Source organism: Gopherus flavomarginatus, chromosome 17 (genome assembly GCF_025201925.1).
Source record: "Gopherus flavomarginatus isolate rGopFla2 chromosome 17, rGopFla2.mat.asm, whole genome shotgun sequence".
Taxonomy (NCBI): domain Eukaryota; kingdom Metazoa; phylum Chordata; order Testudines; family Testudinidae; genus Gopherus; species Gopherus flavomarginatus.
In genome coordinates this window covers 2,369,050-2,395,498 of record NC_066633.1, presented here as the reverse complement: position 1 = coordinate 2,395,498, position 26,449 = coordinate 2,369,050, and the positions used below count along the sequence as shown (strand labels likewise).

At 46.3% G+C, this 26,449-nt stretch overlaps 1 protein-coding gene across 4 annotated transcripts in view; it reads left to right on the top strand.

Annotated features, from left to right (window-relative positions):
* Nucleotides 1-2,066: 2,066 nt before the first annotated feature.
* Nucleotides 2,067-26,449, top strand: part of SCAI (suppressor of cancer cell invasion) — a 110,242-nt gene continuing 85,859 nt past the window's right edge. For 3 of the 4 annotated variants that reach the window (XM_050926252.1, XM_050926251.1, XM_050926254.1), the window contains exons 1-2: nt 2,067-2,189; nt 8,354-8,398. In XM_050926252.1, the coding sequence (XP_050782209.1) occupies nt 2,137-2,189; nt 8,354-8,398 (98 nt within the window). In that variant the 5' untranslated portion in view covers nt 2,067-2,136. Of the gene's footprint in view, nt 2,190-8,353; nt 8,399-9,681; nt 9,762-26,449 lie in introns of those variants that run through there. The other variant, XM_050926253.1, reaches the window with a different exon arrangement.

Here is a 26,449-nt window from a genome sequence, read left to right as displayed (position 1 = left end):
TATATTGCATCAGGCTGGGATTCTGCAGTGGCTCTGCATATGGGCAGGCCCAGGGCTTCAATGGGGTTCTGCATGGATCCCTTGCATGATCAGGTACTGTGCCTCAGGGCATGTCTACACTAGCCCCGGGTAGAGATCGATCCAGCCAGGGTCAATTTATCATGTCTAGTATTGACATGATAAATCTACGGTACTCCACCGCAATGAAAAGTGCAAGGGGAATCTCTGGGAGAGCGTCTCCCGGCGACACAGCACAGTGAAGACACTGCAGTAAGTAGATCTAAGTATGTTGACTTCAGCTACGTTATTCACATAGCTGAGGTTGCGTAACTTAGATCGATCTCCCCCCATAGTGTAGACCAGCCCTTATACTCGGATTGATCTGTGAGTATCTAATGTAACAGCTAACAGTAGCTCTCAAGATACAGAATGATAATGTACCATAACTACTGCTCTGTAACGTTCCATGTTACAATGGCTGGCTGATAATCAGACCTGATCACTAGGGCCTTAGAGAGTAAGAGGTTAATGCTGTCTGAGGATACCGTGCAAGGCACTGATGTGACCTGCTGTAAAGACAATTAAAATAATAAAATCCATCTTAACTGGGTAGTGGCAACTTGAAAATCATGCTTCTTTCAGAAAATGGTGTTCCTGCTGTTATTAATGGGACATCTGAGGCCCTGAACCTGCAGTTGTTTCCAGATGGGTAGACCAAAGGTCTCCTCATGGGTACAGGATCTACCTGCATGGATCCAACTGCAAGACTGAAGCTTTAGGCTGATATAACAGAGATCAGAGAAAAATCTATTTTCTCAGTTTGTATTTGTGCATTTGACAAGTGTCATAAAAACAGTATCCAGTTTGTTCATGCCAGAACAACCCGAGAACTGCATGTTTAAAATTATCTGAATGGTCAAAAGGTGAAGCATGAAGTAGAACCGGTCTATCTAGGTGTGACCTTAGACCACACATTGAGTTACCATGCCCACCTGAAGAAGACAACAGCTAAAGTTAAGACTCACAATAATCTTCTTAGCAAGCTGGCAGGTTCATCATGGGGTGCTTGTGCTCCAACTTCGCGGACGTCAGGTCTTGCCACCTTGTATTCTGTGGCGGAGTACTACGCTCCAGTTTGGAGTCGATCGTCACATGCCAAACTGGTGGATATGCAGTTACATGCTGCCATGTGTATTATCTCCAGCACCCTGCATCTGACTCCACTCGCATGGCTTCCAGTTCTGAGCAATATTGCTCTTCCTCATATCAGATGAGAGGTTGCCACTGGCAAGTTACTGGAGAAAGTACACGCCAACCCAAGCCTGCCGCTGCACAATAACCTTTTAAAACCACCAGCTGCACGTTTGCCGTCATGATGCCCATTATGGTCTCATCCGCCATGCCAGGCGGTTAGGGCGGAAACACTCGGGCGAGAGGAATGGGATATCTGTTATAGTCTCCAGCCAGTTCCTCATCATTGATCCCACAATCTGCCCGCCTGGTTTTGACCTGCCCCGTCACCAGTGGTCCCTGTTGAAGAGCTTCTGGACCGGGCAAGGTCTCTGTGCAGCTAACCAGTATCACTGAGGCCTTTGTGACAGCCTTTGGGTAGCTGTGGTGCAACACAGAGGATGATGCACCTTGTTGCTGAATGCCCGCTGACTAGGTTCAGCGGTGGCCTAGAAGAACTGCATCACGCCACTGAAGATGCCATTGCTTGGCTAGACGACCATGCACATGAGAAATAAAATGATCAAGCTGTTTGTGTGTCATTCTTGAGCAGTAGCGATCAGGCAGCCCCTGGTGTAGGCAGCTTCCAGGTGCAGTTCTGCCCTTCCCCGCACGGTGGCGCCCCTGCCTCCCGCACAGCCGCCCCTGTCCGTATCTAAGCAGCAAGAGCCATACTCGCTGTTTCAACCTACCCTGCTAGGGAGACGGCATGAGAGTGACGGAGGCTGCAGCCAGTCAGAGAGCGGAGTCACCCCCTTGTCTAGCGATGAGCCAATTAGAACCTGGAAAGGGCGGGGAAAGTCCGCCCCTAGGCTAGTGTGAGGCGGCATCCGAGCTCCCCCGGCACCGAGCGGCAGCGCTAGCGGTAGGAGCAGCTTCGCCGCGGAGCTGGCGGAGGCGGCGCGGATGGTGAGAGGAGCCGCCCGGCAGCGCCTGTCCCGCACTGGCCCGGCCTCCAGGTGAGGGGCTCCGGGTACGCGCGCACGGGGGCGTCACGGGGGGGGGGCTCCGGCCCGGCAGCAGGAAAAGCGCGTAAAGCCCCCCCCCCCCCCGGCCCGCAGCCCCCGACTCGCCTCCCCCCCCGGCCCGCAGCCTCCGACTCGCCTCCCTCCCTCCCCCCCCCGGCCCGCAGCCCCCGACTCTCCCTCCCCCCCCCCGGCCCGCAGCCCCGGACTCGCCTCCTCCCCCACCCCCCCGGCCCGCAGCCCCGGACTCGCCTCCTCCCCCACCCCCCCGGCCCGCAGCCCCGGACTCGCCTCCTCCCCCACCCCCCCGGCCCGCAGCCCCGGACTCGCCTCCTCCCCCCCCCCCCGGCCCGCAGCCCCGGACTCGCCTCCTCCCCCCCCCCCCCGGCCCGCAGCCCCGGACTCGCCTCCTCCCCCCCCCCTGGCCCGCAGCCCCGGACTCGCCTCCTCCCCCCCCCCTGGCCCGCAGCCCCGGACTCGCCTCCTCCCCCCCCCCCCCGGCCCGCAGCCCCCGACTCGCCTCCTCCCCCCCCCCCCGGCCCGCAGCCCCGGACTCGCCTCCTCCCCCCTCCCCCCCGGCCCGCAGCCCCGGACTCGCCTCCTCCCCCCCCCCCCCCGGACTCGCCCCCCCCCCCGGCCCGCAGCCCCGGACTCGCCTCCTCCCCCCCCCCGGCCCGCAGCCCCGGACTCGCCTCCCCTCCCCCCTTTAACTGCCCGGGACCCCGCCTGCCCCCCCCGTAACCCCGACTCTCCTTCCTCCCTGCCCTTTAACTGCCCGGGACCCCCGCCTGCGCCCCCCCCGTAACCCCGACTCTCCTTCCCCCCCTGCCCTTTAACTGCCCGGGACCCCCGTCTGCCCCCCCCCCCCCGTAACCCCGACTCTCCTTCCCCCCTGCCCTTTAACTGCCAGGGACCCCCGCCTGCCCCCCCGTAACCCCAACTCTCCTTCCCCCCCTGCCCTTTAACTGCCTGGGACCCCCGCCTGCCCCCCGTGTAATCCCGACTCTCCTTCCCCTCTGCCCTTTAACTGCCCGGGACCCCTGCCTGCCCCCCCCGCCACTCATAGACTCATAGGTCAGAAGGGACCAATCTGATCATCTAGTCTGACCTCCTGCACAAGGCAGGCCACAGAACCCCACCCATCCAATTTTATAACAACCCCTATCCCAGGACCGAGTTATTGAAATCCTCAAAAATGGTTTGAAGACCTCAAGCTGCAGAGACACCACCAGCAAGCGACCCGTGCCCCACGCTGCAGGGGAAGGCGAAAAACCTCCAGGGCACCTGCCAATCCGCCCTGGAGGAAAATTCCCTCCCGACCCCAAATATGGCGATCAGCTAAACCCTGAGCATGTGGGCAAGAGTCACCAGCTAGCACCCAAGAAGGAATTCTCCGCAGCAACTCAGTACCCATCGCATGCAACATCTCCCCGCAGACCATTGAGCAGACCTGTCTGGTGGTAATTCAAGATCAATTGCCCAAATTAACGATCCTATCATAACATCCCCTAAATATACTTATCAAGCTTTGTCTTAAAGCCAGGAAAGTCTTTTGCCCCTACTACTTCCCTCGGAAGGCTATTCCAGAACTTCACTCCCCTAATGGTCAGAAACCTTCATCTAATTTCAAGTCTAAACTTCCTAATATCCAGTTTATACCCATTCGTCCTCGTGGCTACATTAGTGCTAAACTGAAATAATTCCTCTTCCTCCCTAACGTTAACCCCCTTGATATATTTATATAGGGCGAGCATATCCCCCCTCAGCCTTCTTTTGGCCAGGCTAAACAAGCCAAGCTCTTTGAGTCTCCTTTCATAAGGCAGTTTTTCCATTCCTCGGATCATCCTCGTAGCCCGTCTCTGAACCTGTTCCAGTTTGAATTCATCCTTCTTGAACATGGGACACCAGAACTGCACACAGTATTCCAGATGGGGTCTCACCAACGCCGTATACAACGGTACTAACACCTCCTTATCCTTGCAGGAAATACCCCGCCTGATGCATCCCAAAATCGCATTTGCTTTTTTAACAGCCGTATCACATTGGCGACTCATAGTCATCCTGCTATCAACCAGTACCCCAAGGTCCTTCTCTTCCTCCGTCGCTTCCAACTGATGCGCCCCCAACGTATATCCAAAATTCTTATTATTAATTCCTAAATGCATGACCTTGCACTTTTCACTATTGTATTTCATCCTATTTCTATTACTCCAGTTTACAAGGTGGTTCAGATCTTCCTGAATAGTATCCCTGTCCTTCTCCGTGTTAGCAATACCCCCCAGCTTCGTGTCATCCGCAAACTTTAGTAGCACATTCCCGCTCTTTGTGCCAAGGTCAGTAATAAAAAGGTTAAATAAGATCGGTCCCAAAACCGATCCTTGAGGGACTCCACTGGTGACCTCCTTCCAGTCCGACAGTTCACCTTTCAATACGACCCTCTGGAGTCTCCCCTTTAACCAGTTCCTTATCCACCTTACAACTTTCATATTCACTCCCAGCTTTTCCAATTTAACTAACAGCTCCGCGTGCGGAACCGTGTCGAACGCCTTACTGAAATCTAGGTAAATTATATCTACCGCATTTCCTTTATCTAAGTAATCCGTCACCTTCTCAAAGAAGGAGATCAGATTGGTTTGGCACGATCTACCTTTAGTAAATCCGTGTTGCAATTCGTCACAATTACCATTGACCTCTATGTCCTTAACTACTTTCTCCCTTAAAATTTTTTCCAAGACCTTACATACTACAGACGTCAAGCTAACAGGCCTATAATTACCCGGATCACTCTTATTCCCTTTCTTAAAAATAGGAACTACATTAGCAATCCTCCAGTCATACGGCACAACCCCCGAGTTTATCGATTGCCTAAAAATTCTCGCTAACGGGCTCGCAATTTCACGCGCCAGTTCCTTTAATATCCTCGGGTGGAGATTGTCCGGGCCCTCCGACTTCGTCCCATCGAGCTGTTCAAGTACGGCCTCTACCTCAGTTGCAGTAATATCCACTTCCATATCCATATTCCCGTTTATCATCCCTCCATCATCGCAAGGTTCCTCACTAGTCTTATTAAAAACCGAGGCAAAGTACTTGTTTAGATGTTGGGCCATGCCTAGGTTATCCTTAACCTCCATTCCATCCTCAGTGTATAGCGGCCCCACTTCTTCTTTCTTTGTTTTCTTCTTATTTATGTGGCTGTAGAACCTTTTACTATTGGTTTTGATTCCCTTTGCAAGTTCCAGTTCAATGTGGCTTTTAGCCTTCCTCACTTTATTCCTACATGTTCTGACCTCAGCAAGGTAGCTTTCTTTACTGATCCTGCCTTCCTTCCACTCCCTGTAAGCTTTCTGCTTTTGTCTAATCCCCTCTCTGAGTTGCTTGCTCATCCAGTTTGGCCTACAACTCCTGCCCATGGTTCTTTTCCCCTTTCTCGGGATGCAGGCTTCCGACAGTCTCCGCAGCTGTGACAAAGTAATTCCAGGCCTCCTCCACATTTAAATCCACTAATTCCTCCGTCCAATCCACTTCCCTAACTAATTTCCTTAACTCTTTAAAATTAGCCCTCGAGAAGTCAAAAACCCTAATCGCAGATCTGCAGTTGTTTATCCTTCCATCTAGTTTGAACTGAATCAGCTCATGATCACTCGAACCAAGGTTGTCCCCTACCACCATTTCTTCTACGAGGTCCTCACTGCTCACCAACACCAAGTCTAAAATGGCATCCCCTCTTGTAGGTGCTTCAACTACTTGATGAAGAAATCCATCCGCTATCACATCCAGAAAAATCTGACCCCTATTATTCGTGCAAGTACTCGTCCTCCAGTCTATATCCGGGAAGTTGAAGTCCCCCATAATCACACATTTCCCCTTTGTGTTTACTTCATTAAAGACATTAAAGAGGTCTCTATCCATATCCCAATCCGATCCCGGCGGTCTGTAGCACACCCCAAGCACTATCTCAGGGGAAGCTCTAGTTGCTTTTTTACCCAGCGTGATTTTTGCCCAGACGGACTCTGTCTTATCCATTCCATCGCATCTTATTTCGCTACATTTAATTTCATCATTGATGTACAAGGCTACTCCACCACCTTTGCCTTTCTTCCTGTCTTTTCTGAACAGCACATAGCCTTCAATACCCGTGCTCCAGTCATGAGTACTATTCCACCAGGTTTCGGTAATCCCTATAATATCCGGCTTCACTTCCTGCACGAGTAACTCCAGTTCCTCCATCTTGTTACCTAGGCTCCTCGCATTAGTGTACAAACCTTTTAATTTTCGGCGTTTGGCGTCAGTGACATTATTTCCCCCGTCGTGCACAAACTTTCTACCACCAGCATCACCCGTTCCTCTGGTTTCTACTCCACTATTCCTCCTTGGATCAAATCTTGGGGCCGCAAGGGTATCCCCGCTCACTTTGTTTACTTCCCTCTCCAGGTTATATTCTGGCGTGGAGATCTCCCGAACATTTCCCAACCATCTCCCCCAACTTTCTAGTTTAAAGCCCTCTTGATGAGGTCGGCGAGCCTCCATCCTAGAATTCTATTTCCCTCCTTGCTGAGATGAAGTCCATCCTGAGCAAACAGTTGTCTATCCGTAAATGCTTCCCAGTGACCGTACATCCCGAAGCCCTCCTTATAACACCACTCCCTGAGCCATCTGTTGGTCGCCATAATCTTGTCACTCCTTCGTCGCCCCGCTCTAGGAACCGGCAGAATCCCACTGAAGATCACCTGAGCCTCGATGTCTTTAAGCCTCTTCCCCAGTCTGACATAGTCCTCCTTGATACAGTCCAGTGAGTAACTAGCTGTGTCGTTCGTTCCCACATGAAGGATAATCAACGGATTTTTTCCCGCTCCCGCTAAGATCGTATTCAGGCTCAAGTCCACATCCTGTATCTTAGCCCCCGGCAGACAGCACACTCTTCTGTTCTCCCGATCAGGTCTAGTTACAGGCCTGTCTACTCTTCTCAGTAAAGAGTCTCCAATCACGTAGACTTGCCTTTTCCTGGTGACAATGCGATTCTCTGGTCTATCCCCCACAGCAGCTGGCTGTGATTCCTCCCGATTTGTATTCGCCCTCACAATCCTCCTAGGGCTCGTACTTGATGTCGCCTCCACTGACTGCTCCCCTCCATCTGCAGGACTAGCTGCTTGCCTTTTCTTCCTTGCCGTTACTCCTTCAGCAGCCTGCTGTGTTCCATCTTCATTTCCCAACTCAGCAAACCTATTCCTGAGTTCTATTTGTCCATCGCTGGCCCGTCTTATCCTCTGTCTGGTTCTCCTAGTGACATGCTTCCACCGTCCACTTTCCTCACCCAGCAGTCCCTCCTCAGAGTCCTTAGGTCCTGCTTTTGTCCGCTCGCCTGAGCTTGTCCCCTGTGCCTCATCATGTCTGTGTTCCATCATCTGCTCAAATCCCCTTCTGAACTCAGCCAGAGTTTCCACTTGCATCTCCAGTCCCCTTACCTTTTCCTCCAGCAGTTCTATCAGACGACACTTCATGCAGATGAAACTCCTTTCAGGTGCTCCCTCTAGGACCATGTACATGCCGCAGCTGCCGCACCCAGTCATCCTCAGTGTGTCTGCACCTGCTGCCTCTGCCTCCATCGTAGCACTGCAACTCTGTGCCTGGCAATCCACAGCTCACACCGCACCACAGGCCACCGACAAGCGCAGGGCTGCCTCTTCCCTGGTCTGCCTTCCCGGTTCCTCTGCCTTGATCTCCCCTGCAACCTCCCCCTGGAAACTCCCACTGAAACTCCCCTGTTAGCCGCTCTGTTCGCCGCCTCCTGTGCCGCTGCAGCTGACTGTGCCGCTGCCTGAGTGCCTGGCACTCTTACCCCCCTGCTCTGTCCCTCCTGTCCCGAGTCCTTGCTTCCCTGTGCAGTGCCCCCTGCTGTGCTCTATTCCCTGTGCCTTGCCCGGTCCCTCCCTCCCCGCCCGCCTGCCTCACTTGCCCCACTGGACCCTCTCGTCCGTGAGCTCCTGGGGACCGGCCCCTGCTTAGAGCCGAGGGGGCTGCCGGTGCCTACCCAGTGCTGAATGATGCCAGGGAGATCAGGATGGCAGGGCGGACCCTGGAGCCTGTTCCCCCTCTGCCCTTCCTGGTGCTCGTTCCCCTGGCCCGCCAGGTCACTGACTTCTCTCTCTTTCCACCTCCAGAACAACAGGCCTGGTGGAGAAGCCTTCTCGCAAACGGAAATCCAGGTAAGATGGTGATTTCCCATCTTCCTCCTTTACTTTGGTGATGGCTGACTGTGGATAGGCAAAATAGGCCTTGGCTACACTCACACTTTACAACGCGGCAACTGTGGTGTGAAAAAACACCCCCCTGAGCGCTGCAAGATACAGCGCTGTAAAGCATCAGTGTAATCAGGGCAGCTGCGCTGGGAGCGCGGCTCCCAGCGCTGCACGCTACACCCGTAAGGGATGTGGTTTACGTGCAGCACTGGGAGAGCTCTCTCCCAGCGCTGCCGCTCTGACTACACTCACACTTCAAAGCGCTGCCCCGGCAGCGCTCCCGCGGCAGCGCTTTGAAATTCCAAATGTAGCCATACCCATAGACCTTTTTCCACACCATGCCTCATTGCTCTCACAGACACTTCTACAGAGTCTCCCGCTACAAGATCAGGCTCGAGATTGGCATAAGCAAAAGTGAAGCACATTGAAATCAGTGGGAGTTGTGTCCCAGTGTGTTCAGTCAAAAAATGAACTGTTCTGTTAGTCCAAGAGACCCTAGTCCAAGTGACAAGTATCAGAGGGTAGCCTTGTTAGTCTGGCTCTGTAAAAGCAGCAAAGAATCCTGTGGCACCTTATAGACTAACAGGCGTTTTGGAGCATGAGCTTTCGCAAGTCATGCATCTGATGAAGTGGGTATTCACCCACGAAAGCTCATGCTCCAAAACGTCTGTTAGTCTATAAGGTGCTACAGGATTCTTTGCTGCTTCTAGTCAAGTGACATGTCTGTTAATTTCCTAGGAGAGGGTGAGGGGATTGTAAAATGATGTCAAAGCTGCAGACCAAGGCAGATAGTGCATTGTAGTGTACGTACCTAATGCAGGTGATAGAAAAACACACACAGGAGAAAATCGATTCTCTGCTTGGGAAGATCTTGAGTATCTAAGAACCATAGAAGTGATTCTAAAGGCAGCAGGGGTTTTCTTTCCCACTCCATATGTATATATCTCTGGAGGTGCCAATAGGGAGATGCCTTTTCTTGCATTTAGCATGCAAGTTTCTGTGCCTGTTTATTTAGCCAGAAGAGAGATGTCTGCAAATCCTTGCTGCTGCCTTGTTCTGTGCACCTAGCCACCTTTCTGGAGGCTAGTTTTCCCTTGCTCTCAACATTAAATTTCTGAGGAGAGGGAAGGGGATTCTGTTGTCAGTCTGGAATATTCTCCAGATTCTGTCTGGTTCAGTGTGGGTTTCATGGGTCTTTTCACTTGATGGTTTCTGCTTTGTTACAGCCTCTGACAGCACGAGTCTAAAGGTGTTAGTGTTTTGTAGGGGGGAAGGTTTGACTATGGGAAACATACACAACAGTCTGAATACTGACATGCATGAGATCTTTGTGAGTAAATATTTTATTCCTGCAGTATCCAGACTGGTTAGTATAGAGTGACTCGGGCTGGCCCATTTCCTTTTCCATTTGCTAAATTGCATTAAAAGAGGCCACAAATAATTTCCTAATTTTTTATATGCTGTGGATTTCACAGGAATGTTGCGTGTAGGCAAGTAGCAGAGAAGATAGTTTGTGCCACAGTGAATTGGAAGGGAAGTTGTCTTAGAGACAGTGTCTCTACTAAGGTGTGGGCCACCCTATGGAAAAAGTTTAGGGGCCCCTTGCTTGCTTTCTTCCTCCTGTGTCTGCTGTTCATGCTTTGAACTCCTGCAGTACTGCTGTGCCTTAAGGGCTATTAAAATGAGTTCCATTTTCATCAGTTGATTGATAGGATGCCCAGTGGGTTTTGGGGCTAGGCAGTACAGACTAAGTCAGTTCAGCAAGGTTCACTTCCTTAGTGTGCAGAGAGAGATTTGGGTTGGGAGGGAGATGGAAAAAGCTGCGTGTATGTGTTGAGAATTTTGTTCACAAACTGAAATATTTATAAATATGCTTGTTAATAGTTTTGTGTTGTGCATTGTTATTGCTTCTCTCTCTCTCTCCCTGTTACTTACTGTAAGAATTGCAGTGACCAAAGTCTTGGTCCTGAACACTTGACTCAGTCCAAACTCCATTGATCCAAGGGTCTTACTCCTATCTCCTGCCACTGAGGATAGGAAGTTACTCCACAAAAGTCTGTTGAGTTGCAGTGGTAAAAAGCTTTGGGGGCTAGTTATTACTTGAGACTTAGTACTTGTCTCCACTAAGGAATTGTAGTAAAAATTTCCTAATGTAGTTAACATAATTTCAGTTCCACTGGTGGGAGCCCTTATGTAGATGGGTGGCAGACAGCTGCTGGCATTCTAAATGCCTTTCCATGTAGGCCAGCTCTGTGCTGGCTTAAACAATATAACAATTAAAACTTTAGCATACCCAGGAACCCCTGTCTGCACTGTCTCTCCCACCAGTGCTACCAGCAAAAAAGCTGAAATAGTAATGGCAGTTGTGGGGAGTTTTAGCAAAAATATCCTAGTGTAGAGACAGCCACAGTGGTTTATGGAAGCAGCTACTCTTGAGTGCATTTACTGACCTTACATGAACACAGTTGCATAACAGTTGTAACTTGCATTGTTCAGTCCATTGAATGCGTAAGTGATTGGAACCCTTAGCATCACAACTGACTGTAGGTTAGATTTGTGGAAAAAGACATTTAATTTTTATCTGAGATTAATTGGCCTGCTCCCACTCTTTGAATGGTTTGGGGAGTCTTTGTAAGCCAAGCAGTATTTTATTTTAATTGGAACAAACATTGAGTCACTTAGTGACAAGCAAGAGCATCATTCTCCATCAGTCAGGGCTGCCAAAATAATGCAGATAGGATACACAACTACAGCAGCCAGCTACTACGCTACAGAAAATGAGGATCTCTTTACAGAAACCATTTGTGAGGAAAGGAAAGTCTGAAAGTCTTGGCTCTCAAATTGTGTTACAGAGAAAACCAGCTATTTTAATATTGGTCTTTGAAGGAAACTGCGGGAATTCTACTGGAAGTCAATTTCCCAGCTAAATATGGGAAGCTTTTCTCCCTTCCCTCACCGAGACATTAACTTGGTTAAGCTGTAACTGTAGAGACATGTGAAAATAATGGCACCCTGCTAATGTTCCCAACACCTCATGTGAAAGGTCAGATCTATATTGTAACAATTATATAGGCCTGTAACAGTTGGCGGGAGAAATGGGTACCTTATTTGAATTATGTTGTCTATTTCTATATTGCTGCTATTTATAAAGCATCCAAAGTTTGCCAAGTGCTTTACAGACAAATAGGGAGATAGAGTCCGTGTGCTAAGGAGTTTGCAACCTGTCTCAGTTCTAAAAACACTTTGTCTGAAAAACAGCATTGGAAAAATAACTTTGCCAGAGGGCTGTGCTATATAAATGTACCATTAACATGCTAGACACTTAAGAATGATGATCTCCATGCATAACAAACTGCAAATTTTTGTCTTGCTAGTGGGGCTCTGGTCTACGATTGAGGGCCACTGCCGCACGACTTCTGCTCGCACTGTACACCATTTTTACACTGGTTTAGTGCCACTGACTTTAATGGAGTTCTGACTTTCACTAGAGTGAAAGAAGAATCATACTCTGTGTGTAGGTATGAATTTGATAACCTGGGTTCATCATTTTGCTGGCTTCTCTGTTAGGCATGGGGACATGAGGCAGTGGGAGCGGAATTCCAGTATGAAAGAGTCTGAAATCTCCTGAGAGGAGGCTAGTTCTCAAATGTTTAAATTAACCGCTATCTAATGTATTTTAAAATGAACAGTGAAGTAAGATCAAAAGGCTGTATTATGGAAGTGTGTGGATGTGGTGTGGCACTCTTGGCAGTGCCCTAGAGAACACTTAGATGGAAGGAAATCAGGGCTGTGCAGGCAAAACTCCCTCTATTCATTTCTCTAGAAATCATGATTGTTGCAGACTTAGGTCTTGGGTCTGTAACGTAGGTTACTTATATAAGAGGGGTAGCCATGTTAGTCTGTATCTACAAAAACAACAAGGAGTCTGGTGGTACCTTAAAGACTAACAGATTTATTTGGGCATAAGCTTTCGTGGGTAAAAAACCCACTGCATTGCATCTGAAGAAGTGGGTTTTTTACCAGGAGAGCTTATGCCCAAATAAATCTGTTAGCTTTTAAGGTGCCCCCGGACTCCTCATAGGTTACTTGCCATGAGTATGCAAGCTCCACTTGGGACGGTGGGGTGATTTCAAGCAACCCGCTGTACTCCATTCTTAGTCTAGTTGTTCTGGCACAAGGGGGCAGCATAAAAGAATGGTCTGTGTGTGTGTGGGAGAAGCACAGAGGGTCAAGCAGAGGTCTGCTTCCATAAAGTGTGCTAATTAGCTGCGTACATAAACAGTACTTAGCTATTTACATGTGCCGAGGGAGCTCAGTAGGGTCCTGTAATCGGATTCAGTCTGTTTCTCGCAGGATGTTAGACAGAAAGGGAAGAATGTGATCCCAAAAAGCCTCGGTGGGAAGACTTCCTCTTTTGAAGTCTTGTTAATTATTATTGTTGTTGTAATAGAACAAAGACCAGACACTGAATTTTGTGATGTAATTAAACCTTCCTTATAATTGCAGAAGCTGGAACACGGAGTTCCCTGCTTGGTGGTAAAGAATTTGGTCTAAAAATGATTTCTTATCTGGAGAGTGAATCTTCAGGACACTGATATACTCTGCACATGATTCTCATACATTACTTTCTCTCCTCTTAGACCTGGAGGAAGGGCAGCAAACCAATCTGATGGCTCTCTTTGAGCTTATACTGTCTTCTCCTGTCTTAGTGGAGTACAGTTCCAGTTGGAAGGAAGCCACCAACACCCTTGCTGAGAATGCTAACAAGATGTAGGATGATATGATTACAGCCCTCTTGTTCAGGAGCTAGCCTGACATGCCATTTGGGCTATCTAGGCAATAATCCAACTTGCTGTGAGTACATCTCCTAATGATCTAAGCCACATTAGCACCATGTTATGTGGTATTATAGCAGTGTCTCTAGATTGAAAAGGGTTAAACTGTCAGTAGCTTTCTGAGGAAGCAAAAAAACCTATCCTGTAACTCGGATGCTTTCCAGGAACTTGGCTCATGTGAGAGGCATGTGCTTTTCCACACTGCTTAAGGTGATGGCTTAGTTCAAGGGGCCCACAATTGGCTCACCCAACAGTTGCTGGCAACTTGCCACTTAATGTGCATGAAATAGAACTGACTGTGAACCCTGCCCCCATCTCTAATGCGGAGGGACAGATCTGAGATCCGATTTGCCTTGCTCTAGCTCTGCTTAGCTGTGTGGGTTGAACTGGGCATGCTGCTTAGGCTGTAGAGTCTGTGATAAAGCTCCATGGACTGTGCTGAGCTCTAAGGCTGCATTTTGGTAGTTTGTCATTTTAACGTACCCAACCCTTGCTGTATTTCAGCAACCTGTCTGTCTTCTAGCCTGTTCCCCTTTCACCCTCTGGTTTCATAAGTGCTCCAGACCTGTGCAGATAGTAGTTTGTTTAAGACTACTACTGTGATCTTGTGGCTTGTGTGTTTTCTTGCGTATGTGTCAAAATTCACTACTGACACTTGGCTGCAAAAAAACCCACAGAATAGTTCAGTTTGTGAAATGTAAATACTTTGGCACATCAGCCTTCAACAGAGGATGGTGTTGGTTTTTCGCAGACTAGATTGCTCAGACATTCTTTTCTTTCTTTCACTTACCAGCATCCTAAGTTAGCATTTATGATTATTGGTATTATAGTAGAGCCTAAGAGCACCAATCATGGGTTGGTACCTTGTTGCATTAGGTGCTGCATGAACACATGAGATGGTTCCTGTCTTAAAGATATTAGGATGAAACTTAAATTACTAACATAATGCAGCATTAGATGTGGTGTGACACTTACAATGCTTGTGATCAAATTGCTGGTGACAGGGCAGCGCACTTCTTTCCAACCATTTTCAGTAAGAACATCCTAAATCAATGTGTGTTAAAACCCCAGATCTCCTTTGACCCATCCACTGGGGCTTCCTAGGCCTCTGATCCAGAAGCTGGCTGCTTCAGTGACTGATTTATTTTTATTAACCTGCTGATAATTAAGTTGGTATGAGGGAAGAAAAGGGGACCTGCTGTGGGGACATCTTTGGACTTTGCCTCTTGTATTCAAGGTAGAAAAGGGGTCATGAGCTGCAGTGAATGGGGAGAGCATGGAGTGCACAAACTGAACTAATGTGGAACAAATTGCCAGAGGCAGCAATATAAGGAAGAGAAAGTATATGGGAGGTAGCTGGCTACATCCTTGCATGGGAAGCAAGAGGATGTGGCCCCATATAGGGGATGCAGTTTTGTAGGCAATCTAATTTCATTCTAGGGAAAATCAGTCCGGAAAGGACCTGACTTCCAACAGGCCAGGGTGGGGAGACTTAGTTGAGGCTGAAATTCTAGAACTGACTCCCATTCTTGAAATTAGATTAATTAAAATATGAAAATACGTAAGAGGCAAGTTAGGCCCAGCCACAACTTGTCTTGGGACGAATAAGATCAGGTGAGTGAGCTGTGGAGATGCTGGATCTTGGCTAGAATCAGCTCTGGGGTGGGAATGTGATGCAATGTGTAGTGTTGGAGGGGGTGCTGCAGGTCCTTTTGACAGCCCTCTTCAGAGGGTGAGAAAGGGAAGAAATTTAGAAAGGAGCCAGCCATTCTCATGCGGTTTCTGGCAAGTCTTGAGTTATAGCAAAATAAACAAACCAGTATGTGCTGCACAGGTGAGAGCCTCCACCTGCTAAGAGTTAGTCTTGCATTCTGAAAGACACTGTCTCTTGGGTGTTTGTCTGGAAACTTGAGCTCATGTTTACTTGTGAAGCAGGAGAGCTCTGATGCTTGCACACTGATTTAAATGGAACACTTGTGATGAAATAGCCCTGGGAGGCAGTTGCTGTTCAGAATGACCTGGCCAGTAAGATTTTTTTTCTCTTTTTAAATAGAAAAGTTGAGTTCTCATTTGGATCTTCTTGCAGAATGCTGTTTTAGAAATAAGTAAATGTACTATTAATAACCTAAAATACAGCATAATGGGCTCAGAATTTTTAAAGCTGCTTAGACAGATTCATGCTGGTACTAGCTTCTCAGTGACTGTGTTTCAGTTTTATCCATGTGTGCTGTTCTCCACATTCTAGGTACAGTTGTATAACTAGTACTCTGATGTGTTAAACAATTAACTTGGCATTTCTGATTATAGTAAAGAAGAGAATCAGCATATCAAGCATCTTGTATTACCCATGGCTGATGGTTATAAGTTTGATGATGTTGCATTCCTTGGATGCAACATTCCGAAGTGCAGCGAGCCTCACTTGCCCTGATGTATTATCCTTGCTACCTTTTTGTGAGGTAGGTGATTACTTATGGATAGGAAAAATGAGACCGAGAAATGATTCCAGGTCCCACAGTTAGTTGGGGCAGAGCTGGGGATATTGAACTGTTCTAAAATCTAGAAGGACATGGTGACCAGGAAGAATCAGTTCAATTCACTACAGATAAACAAAAAGTACTATTATATCAGGTAATTTTAAATACAAAGCTTGTTTTTGATAAACCTTTTCTATGTGTGCAGCATATTTAAGGTAATTTATTTAAATAATTAAGTTTTGTATTTTCACTGATTCTAATTACTGTCCAAAGAGCTTGACATGCATCACGAGTAAAAAAAGACATCCATCATTTACAATTTTCTAATATCATAAAAATGTGAGAACTAAATCTAAATGTAAGTTAAACTACATAATTGCTTAATATATACTAGTAGATACTATCTGTAGTACAAACTTAGTGTAAAGGCTGTATTTAGTTGTAAATCAACATGTTTTTAATGAGAATACCCTTTGTTTGGAAAAACAGTACAAATGTAAACATTAAATCAAAATTTCCTGCTTGCTGATTTAAATCTGTGACTTACATTGCTTTGATTTAAATCAGTCCTCACTGTACTGAACCATGTTAGCTTTATCTTCTAATGATTAGACATACACTCCCTTTTTGCCAGTGTCTCTAGTCTACCACAAAATATATTTCCTGGGGTTAGAGGGGAGGCAAAGTCTTTACACCAAGTCTCTCAAGGAGGTTTCCATGTTTAGTAGAAAAGCGTTCCTCTCAGTAGAGGGTGAGGGAGAGGGAGGACTCTGGTGGAGTGAAAGGTTCCTGGAAGCAACAGTAATTGAGACACCTTCCCTATTATACATTGGCAGGTGTCTGCATCTCATCCTTGTTTCTCCAAACCAGAGGAGGAAGGAGCAGACCTGCAGAGAGAAATTTGAGGCTCCAGTACATCATTCACTGGGGCCTCACCCCTCCCATTTCACTTTACACAGTTATAGATATGAGGGGATCCCTGGAGTTTGGGGTCCTGGTTCTCCCCCCATCAGCCCTGGAAAGTGACTTTAAAACCAATCAGGTCTAAAGATTTCCTCTTTCTGCTCCCTTTATTGCAGATCTAACCATTTTGCCTTGCAAATGGAAATGTAGCTAATTTGAAATGTATCCTCTTGTAAGATCACACATGCAATTTTCCATGTGGGTGAGTAAGGCAAAATAATTACTACAATACTGGATAGCAGTAATTATAACAACAACCTCTCCAATAACCACTTCAGTGGCAGTTTTGTCCCCAAAAAAGGTAGGTGTATGATTTTCTTTCCTATGTCTGCATTTGGTAAAGCCAGCCCTGTGAGGTTCTGAGCATTTCTCAGTTATGTCCTGTAGGAGAGATGTATTGCTGGGGAAATGGATTCCTCTGGGTCTAGCAGCTTAAAATATTAGAATCTAAGACTTTGGTAGCCCAAGTTGAAGTTGCAGGGAGTAGGGACTGGAATCTGACTTGAGTATAGCATTCTTAGGGCCCCAAGAAATTTCAGTGCCACTTAAACTTCTAGCTTAAAAACAAGTGTCAGAGGGGTGGCCATGTTAGTCTGGATCTGTAAAAGCAGCAAAGAATCCTGTGGCACCTTATAGACTAACAGATGTTTTTGGAGCATGAGCTTTTGTGGGTGAAGTATGAACTGAAAGCTTTGGGGTGACTTAGCAAAGATTCACTCACTCACTCATGCCCGTCACCCCAATCGGGGTATGGGCCGCCAACAACAGATCTCCAGAGTCCTCTATCCTGGGCCATTCGTTCTAACTGGTTCCAGGTATAGCCCATTTTTTTGCTATCAGCCTGAAGGTCACGTCGCCAGGTGTTTCTTGGACAGCCTCTTTTCCGCTTGCCTTGGGGGTTCCACCTTAGTGCCTGTCTGGTGGTGATAGTTGGCTGCTTGCGTAGTGTATGTCCTATCCAACCCCACCTTCTCCATCTGATTTCTTCCTCTGCTGGGAATTGACAGGTCCTCTCCAAGAGGTGGATGTTACTGATGCTGTCTGGCTAGCGGATCTGGAGAATCCTTCTGAGGCAGCTATTTATGAAGGTCTGGATCTTCTTGATGGTTGTTTTGGTTGTCCTCCAGGTTTCAGCTCCATACAGTAGGACTGATTTCACATTGGAGTTGAACAGTCGAATTTTTATTGCCAAAGACAGCTCTCTAGAGCTCCAGATGTTCTTGAGCTGTAAGAAGGCTGCTCTTGCCTTACCAATCCTTACTTTGATGTCTGCGTCTGTGCCACCCTGATGGTCGATGATGCTACCTAGATAGGTGAAGGACTGCACTTCTTCCAGGTGGCTTCCATTCAATGTGACTGGGTCATTGCTAGTGGAGTTAATCCCAAGGATCTTGGTCTTGTCCTTGTGAATATTGAGGCCAACCTGTGATGACGTGGTTGCCACTACGTTGATCTTCTCTTGCATCTGCTGTTTACTGTGCGAAAGGAGTGCAAGGTCGTCAGCAAAGTCCAAGTCATCAAGCTGGGTCCACAACGTCCACTGGATTCCGTTCCTGCGCTCGTAGGTGGATGTCTTCATTATCCAATCGATGACGAGGAGAAAGAAGTGGTGACAACAAGCATCCTTGCCTGACTCCAGTTTGCAACTGGAAGCTGTTAGTAAGCTGCCCTCCATGGATCACTCTACAGTGTGTACCATCATATGAGTTCTTGATCAGGTTGACCACATTTACTGGGATGCCGTAGTGCCGAAGGAGCTTCCAAAGGGTCTCTCGATCCACGCTATCGAATGCTTTCTCATAGTCAACAAAATTGATGTACAACGAGGAGTTCCACTCTATAGACTGCTCGACTATGATTCGAAGCATTGCTATCTGGTCCGTGCATGATCTGTTCTGCCGGAAACCTGCCTATTCATCTCGGAGCTGTGGATCGACGGCATCCTTCATTCTCTAAGAGGACTCGGTTGAAGACCTTCCCTGGCATCGACAGGAGTGGGATTCCTCTATAATTGGCACAGTTGCTAAGGTCTCCTTTCTTGGGGATTTTGATGAGATATCCCTCTTACCAGTCTACCGGAATCACTACTTCTTCCCATATCTTCTCAAAGAGGGGGTACAGCATTTCCACTGAAGCATCCAGGTCTGCTTTCAGGGCCTCTGCTGGGATGTCATCAGGTCCAGCCGCCTTCCTATTCTTTTTCATGGTGATGGCTTTTCTGATCTCGTCTCTGGTTGGTTTATCGCAATTAATTGGGAGGCCCTCGTTACCTGAGTTGATATCTGGTGGATTTGGTGGTGCTGGTCTGTTCAGGAGTTCCTCAAAGTGCTCCGCCCAGCTGTTCATCTGTTGTTCTATTCCTGTTAGACTTTCCCTGCTTGTCTTTAACTGGACGTTCTGGCTTGCTGAACTTTCCAGACTGTCGCTTGGTAGTATCATACTGCTGTTTCATATTACCGCTGTATGCTGTCTGCTCCGCTTCTGCTGCCAGTTCATCCACATACTCTCTCTTGTCCTTCCTGATATTCCTCTTCACTGCTCTGTGGTCTTCAGCATACTCTTTTTGAGCTTTGGCCTTTGCTGCTCTAGTCCTGCTGTTGTTGACTGCTGCCTTCTTCTTCTTTCTGTCTTCTATCTTGATCAAGGTCTCTGCTGTGATCCACTCTTTTTGCTGGTGTTTCTTAATTCTAAGCACTTCCTGGCATACTAACCTAAGTGTCTCTCTCACTTTCTGCCATCTGTTTAGTACACTGTCTTCCTCTTCCTCAGACCGATCCTGTAATACTGAAAACTTATTCTTCAGCCTCAGTCCAAAATCTTCCTTGGTTTTATGGTCCTTCAGAAGGCTGACATTGTACTTCACTCTTCTGTCTGATGCGTCTATCCAGTTCTTTTTCAGCTTCAGCTTCAATCTGGCCACCACTAAGTGATGGTTGGACGCCGCTTCTGCTCCTCTTCTAACTCTGACGTCCTGCAAGGATCTTCTAAACTTCTTGCTAATGCAGACATGATCGATCTGATTTTCTGTCATGCCTGCTGGTGATACCCAGGTACTCTTGTGGATCCGCTTGTGAGGAAAGATGCTACCTCCTCTGACCAGGTTGTTAAGTGCACACAAATCTGACTCCATTCTCACTCATCTCTCCCAGAGCATGGGTCCCTATGACTTGTTCATATCCTGTGTTGTCAGGTCCAATTTTGGCATTAAAGTCTCCCATAAGGATGATGATGATGTCTTTGTCTGGGGGAATCTCTAATATTTTCTGGAGTCTGTTGTAAAAATAATCTTTGTCCTCCTCTTCGCTGTCATTAGTTGGAGCGTAGCTCTGAACAACATTCATCTTAATCCTCTTCATTTTAGTTCTAAAGGATGCTGTGATGATCCTGGGACCATGTGCCTCCCAACCAATCAGTGCTCTCTGTGCCTGCTTGGACAACATGAAGCCTACTCCCTGTGTGTGGGGTGCGTCGCTCTCTTCATGTCCTGAATGCAGCAACAGCTCTCCTGTCAACAGTCGTCTCTGTCCCGCTTGCGTCCATCTTGTCTCGCTAATGCCTAATAGGGTCAGGTTATTGCTTCTCATCTCTGCTGCAGCCTGCGCCATCTTTCCTGACTCGTACATGGTCCTCACGTTCCATGTGCCTATGGTAATCCTCCTGGTTGCGAGAAGGGTAATCGGCTTAGTGCCTTCCTCATGGCTTTTACCACCCAGCGTCATGTATCTTCGAATTGAAGACCCTTCTTTTTCCAGAGTAAAAGTCTCTGTTGTCTCTATTATTGGCGTTTCTGTAGCAGGTTGATTTTTTTACGGGGTGGAGTTGCTAGCCCCACGCCCAGCCCTCCTCCTTTATCCTGACTTGGGACAGGCAGATGGCCCCAAAGGACCTCTCTGGTGGAGTTTAGCAAAGATTCATCTGCCCTCAAATAGATTTATTCACAATGAACTTTGATCACAAAGTATGCAAAAGATTTCTCAAATGGAAAGGACCTGACACCATTGGGAATCAACTGTCTCCTACTCTGGTAGGATTTTCTTGTTTGCCTTCCCACAAATCCTATTGCTAAACAGTACAAATTAAAATAGCCCATGAGGTTGCTAGTGCTCCAGAGAGTCTGAAAAGGCCTTATTTTCTGACTTCGTAGCAATGGCTTCCCTGCAACCTTTCTTTCCAGTAGTGTCACCCACACGCCCGTCACAGAGGAACCTCTCTCATACCAGGATCTCTGCATTTAGCATGGCTCTTTGAATGAAGCATCTTGTAGAATAGGGGTATGCAACCTATGGTATGTGTGCCAAAGGTGGCACACAAGCTGACTTTCAGTGGCACCCACACTGCCCAGGTCCTGGCCACCAATCGGGGGCTCTGCATTTTAATTTAATTTTAAATGAAGCTTCTAAAACATTGTAAAAACCTTATTTACTTTACATACAACAATACTTTAGTTATATATTAGACTTATAGAAAGAGACCTTTGTGACAAAGTTCCTCCTCTATCTTGGTGGGCCCTGCACTTATTGGTGGATTTGCTTGCCTCAGAGATTCACCATGTGGGTCAGGAAACATCCCAGAGACCTTTCCCTCTGGTAGAAGCCACAGTCCAGGTCCATTCCTCCTGTGTTTGATCAGGAGTTGGGAGGTTTAGGGGGAACCCGGGCCCACCCTCTACTCCGGGTTCCAGCCCAGGGCACTGGGGACTACAGCTGTCTAGAGTGCCTCCTGGTACAGCTGCACAACAGATACAACGCCCTGGGCTACTTCCCCGTGGCCTCCTCCCAACACCTTCTTTATTCTCACCAAATGACCTTTCTCCTGGTGTCTGATAATGCTTGTAGTTCTCAGTCTTCCAGCAATATGTCTTCTCTCAGCTCCTAGCTCCTCACATGCACACTACAAACTGAAGTGAGGTCCTTTTTAACTCAGGTGCCCTGATTAGCCAGCCTAATTGATTCTAGCAGTTTCTTAATTGGCTCCAGGTATCCTAATTAGCCTGCCTGCCTTAGTTTGGTTCCAGCAAGTTCCTGCTTGTTCTGGAACTGCCCCTGTTACCTTACTTAGGGAAAAGGGATCAACTTAATCTGGGACTAATATATCTGCCTTTTAACACTCTCCTGTAGCCATCTGGCCTGACCCTGTCACACTTAAAAACAGTAATGTATTACTGGTCTGCGAAACCTTAAATTAGAGTGAATAAATGAAGACTCAGCACACCACCTTTGAAAGATTGCTGACCCCTGGTAGAATGAGGGCTATTACAACCAGGTTATCCATGCCTTACTTTCCTCCAGGAGGCTCTCCACTTCCCAGTCCCATGGAAGGGCCTGTTTACAATTTAAGCAGTGGTGTTTTAAGCAGTGGTGTTTTGACAAGAGGTGTGATCCCTGGAAAGGAGGAACTAGACACATCCTTGCATTTGTGCACAGTGGTTGCTTGATAGGCCTTGCCATAAGTCCACTACAGCAGTGGTTCTCCACCAGTGGTATGTAGAGGTCTTCCAGGGAGTACATCAACTCATCTAGATATTTGCCTAGTTTTCAACAGGCTACATAAAAAGCACTAGCAAAGTCAGTACAAACTACAATTGCATATGGACAATGATTTGTTTATACCACTCTATATACTATACCTATTGTCTTGCCTGTGGACATCATGACCCACCTAAAGGCACTTTTTGTTAATTTTTTTTATAATTCATTTGCCATTTCATTGTTTCCTGATGTTTTTTTCCCTTTTGCAGACTTTATGCATATCTTTCTCTGTTGTATTCTTCCCAATCAGATTTGATCAGCTTACTTTTACTTGTTCTTTACTTTGTGTCAAATACTGTAAGTGATCCACTCCACAGATTCCTGCTCAGTGCCTTTGTCCATTAGTTTTAAAAGGACAGGGTAACAGAGCAATCTACGAGTATATTCTAACTCATTCGGTTCAGATGCAGTCCCATCTGAGCTCTCAAAATACTCTGTGCTCTACTAACCTAGAACCTACACTGAAATTATTCTTAAATAACAAAGCACTCGAGTTAAATGAGTGTTGTGAAATTCAATTTCTGTATTGAAAAGACTAGGAGAAACTCCCTGTCTAATCATGTAAAGATTAAAAAACAACAAAAACGGTGATCCAATGCTCCTGCAACTATCATTTTAAATGGTAGAGAACAATACATAGGAAGTGAGAACATCTGTATCCCGAAGAAATAAAGACCAAGTGCATCCCATCGAACTGATTTCCTGATACTGTTTTGTTTTAAAAGTCAAATCATAAACTTGGAGACTGTAAATCTCACTTGCTTGATTTTTCCCCCATGTTGTGTAACTATCATTGGTCTTACAAACTGTGTTAAGAAACCTTGTGGGATCAGTAGAAACACAGATTTCTAATCTTATGTTTTAGAGACTATGTGGGTCCAAATGTTGTTACCATCCACTGAAGTAATTCATGAGTTTAAAATTATTTGAAAGGAGATTATATAATGTCTATAAATGAATGGTGTCTGTAACTTTATCTTTTTGGCCAATTTTGATTCCAGTGTACTAGGAGTGAAAAGCTGATGCTGTCAAAATAAATAAATATTCTTGTCTTCCTATTGGTTACTTATATTGAATAAATGTAGTGAAAATGAAGTTCACAAATCTCCAGGTAACCAACTTTTTTGTTGTGATTTCATTCAGGTGGCAAGAACTAAAATATATTTGAAAGAGCATGGATGTAGGTTTCTGTTCTGGGGGAGAAGAGAGGGTAGGATGTAGTCAAATGTTTAAGAACAAAAGGCAGAATTTTTATTTTTGTACTTTTTTTTTTTTTTAATTTTTTTAAAAGAATGGCCTGAATATCTGTTAGGTAGTGAGAGGCCATTACTGTTTTGTTAGTATCTGAATAGGGATTAGATGGCCAATGTCTCATTTGTTTTCCCCAAAACTATAAATCAGTGTGATGTGCCACTATTTGTGATGGCGTCAAGCTGCGGCTAAGGAGAGAGGAATTCCTGCTGTATGGCAGTGCTTTTTAAAAATCTCTCTTGGAATGGCTTAAAGCTACATATCAAAACTTGACATAATCAGACCACGGATCATGCATGTTTTTAATGACTGTAAAATGAGGGTTGGTAGGGATATAGTCGAGAGAGAGAACCGGAAGAGGTGGAGTTTTTGTGGCTATTTTTAAACATGTACTTAACTCCCTTACCTCTTAAAATTCCAGTGTGCTGAGCTTCTAAACAACCTCATGGTTAGTATAGCGTTCTGAAAGAATATTGTAATATTTTGAAGCATCTGAATATGCGGGGAATCAAATTAGCTACTTTAAAATGGAAAATGAGTGTCTGATTATGCTTCCTTCGCTCTTACTTTCTCAAATTCTGTGGGGCAATGCTGAATTACAGAGGTGTCTGACTCATAGTTAAGACTGTACCCTGAGGTGTGTTAGCTTGTTTTAGACCTTCCTTACCTTATTTTTTTAACTTGGAATTAGGTCATTCCTGTAAACTAATTTGTGATCCCTGTAGGATGGGCTATTCCCCCTCCCTAAGTCTTTCTAAAGTCTAGAATGGTGTGAAATGAGGAGCTGCAAAGTGCTTGTTTTTAAAAATGACCAGTGAGCATATATTACAGTGTTCCAGTAACCTTAGAGCTCATACATTCAGTTTACACACAAATCTTGCTGTTAAAGTGTCCTTTATGTATTTCACAACCATACCTTGGACCTACAACACACACATTTAAGTAGCATAGTCCTAATTTGTGTGTAATGGAGGAGGCTGCCATTACATTGGCTTCTTCTCTGCCAGAAGTCTTGAGCTGTTTCTGCTCAGAGATCAAAGGGAGCTCAGAGGTGACAATTGTTTTAAGACCACAAAAATTCATAACAATACAAATTTACTGCTAAGTCTTCAAGGTATTCTGGTATACGACAGAAGGAAATAAGCAATTGTATCTAGCTATTAAAACGTTTTGTCTGTAGTAATTGCTTTTGGTTTAATTGCTCTTTCACGTGCTGGAACTGTATAGATCTGGAAGGTTTTAACTTTGTGGCCTCAAGGTAAGATTTATTCTTGCTTTATCTTCTAGCCCTTTACTGTCTCCCACCCCTCCCCCCTTTAAACACCTACTAGATCTTTTTACTTTGGCCAAAGAAATCCATTACTGCCCCTGTTACTCTTTAGAGTAAGTCATTTGGCTATAAATTACCTCTTTAATAGATAAATGAATTTTTGTGTGACAGATTGCTTCCTCAGCGAGCTGGCAGTATTTGTAAGCCAAACTGGAATGTATCCACAGATAACTCTGGTACAAACACAATCCTGTTCTCTTCACACTCTACCCCTGAACATTCCTTTTAATGCCTGTTTGAAAGCTCAAAAAGCAAGTCATAGAGGAAATGACGAGCAGAAAGAACGTGCTTTGAACATCATAAAGGAAATAGAATTAACAGCTTGTCCACTTTTTCTTCTAAAAATCATACTTAGGGTTATTTGTACACTACATAAACAAATATCTCTGAAGTCTGGGCTCTGACTAGGTTATTTCATTTTTATGTTCAGAGGTGAGCCGTGGTTTTGGAATAAGATGTGCCTATTAATGCTTGGTGCTCACTGCTATTAAACATCTGAAATAATAAATAAAAAAGAAAATTCATGGATCTCTTTGTAATTGTCGCCATACTTGACGTGCTTTATTTGTTGGCTTGCCTCTTAATATCTGGAATAAAATTACTCCCTGCTGGATATTTTAATTTTTAGCATTGGCGCAAACCATCTGTGAAGTGTGTTTTGAGGGGGTAGGAGATGTAGCCTCCCAATTCAATGGGTGCAGGCTGATGCTGCTTCCTTGCCCCAATGTAGGGGCATAGACAACCGCAGCAGCACACTCTATCTTGATGCAGCAGGTCTCATGCTGGCTTGGGGCAAGGTGAGGGGCTGGAGAATGAACCTGCCCCACACTGATCCTGTAGCAGTGGCTCTGGTTACATGGGGCTGGCTCCCCAGTGTGAGTATTGCAACCTAGTGCACTTGATTGAAGGGGTGGCTGGGCAAAACTTGAGTAGTGCTGTGAGCCCATGCACCAGGTCACAGCGCCCATTGTGGGGAGCTGGGTCCAGCCCTGTGAGATAGAAGCCGCCACTGAGGGTTCAGTGTGGGGGAGGACTTGATCTCCAGCTGCCTCCCCTCTGCAATGGGCCAGAATTAGTGGCAATGTGTGGGTGAAGGGTGCTGCTGTGGGTGGTGGTGCCTCCAAGTTGAAGCACCAAGAGTGGGGAGCTGGATGTGGCCCCATGGGGGACAGGAGATGCTGCTGTGGAGTTTTTGTAGATGCACTTGTACCCATGAACCCCTGCTAAAGCTGCCCTTGTACAAAACATCACCAAGTTGCATCATCACGATATTACATGATCTGTTACCATCCAGCTTTTTAAGTTCTCCGCCATTTTGAGTTTGTGAATTACGCTTGTGTGGCATACAGTTAGAGTGGAGCCTGTATCTGTGCAGGAGTTTTAGCGTGCTGTGATATCAGAGATAACTCTGCCAATCACCACCCTTACTCTATAGCTAATTAGAATGCAACACTTAATTGGTTGTATGAGACTGCATATGGTGAATTACTTTGCCCAACTGCCATCCACAGATCTCTCCATGTGTCCCTCCAGACACACATAACTACAACTAGTGCACACAATAAACCCAACACATACAGCTCCTCAGTGCAGCACATACCCATAGTTTGCCACTCAAATTAACATAAGTCTCCCAG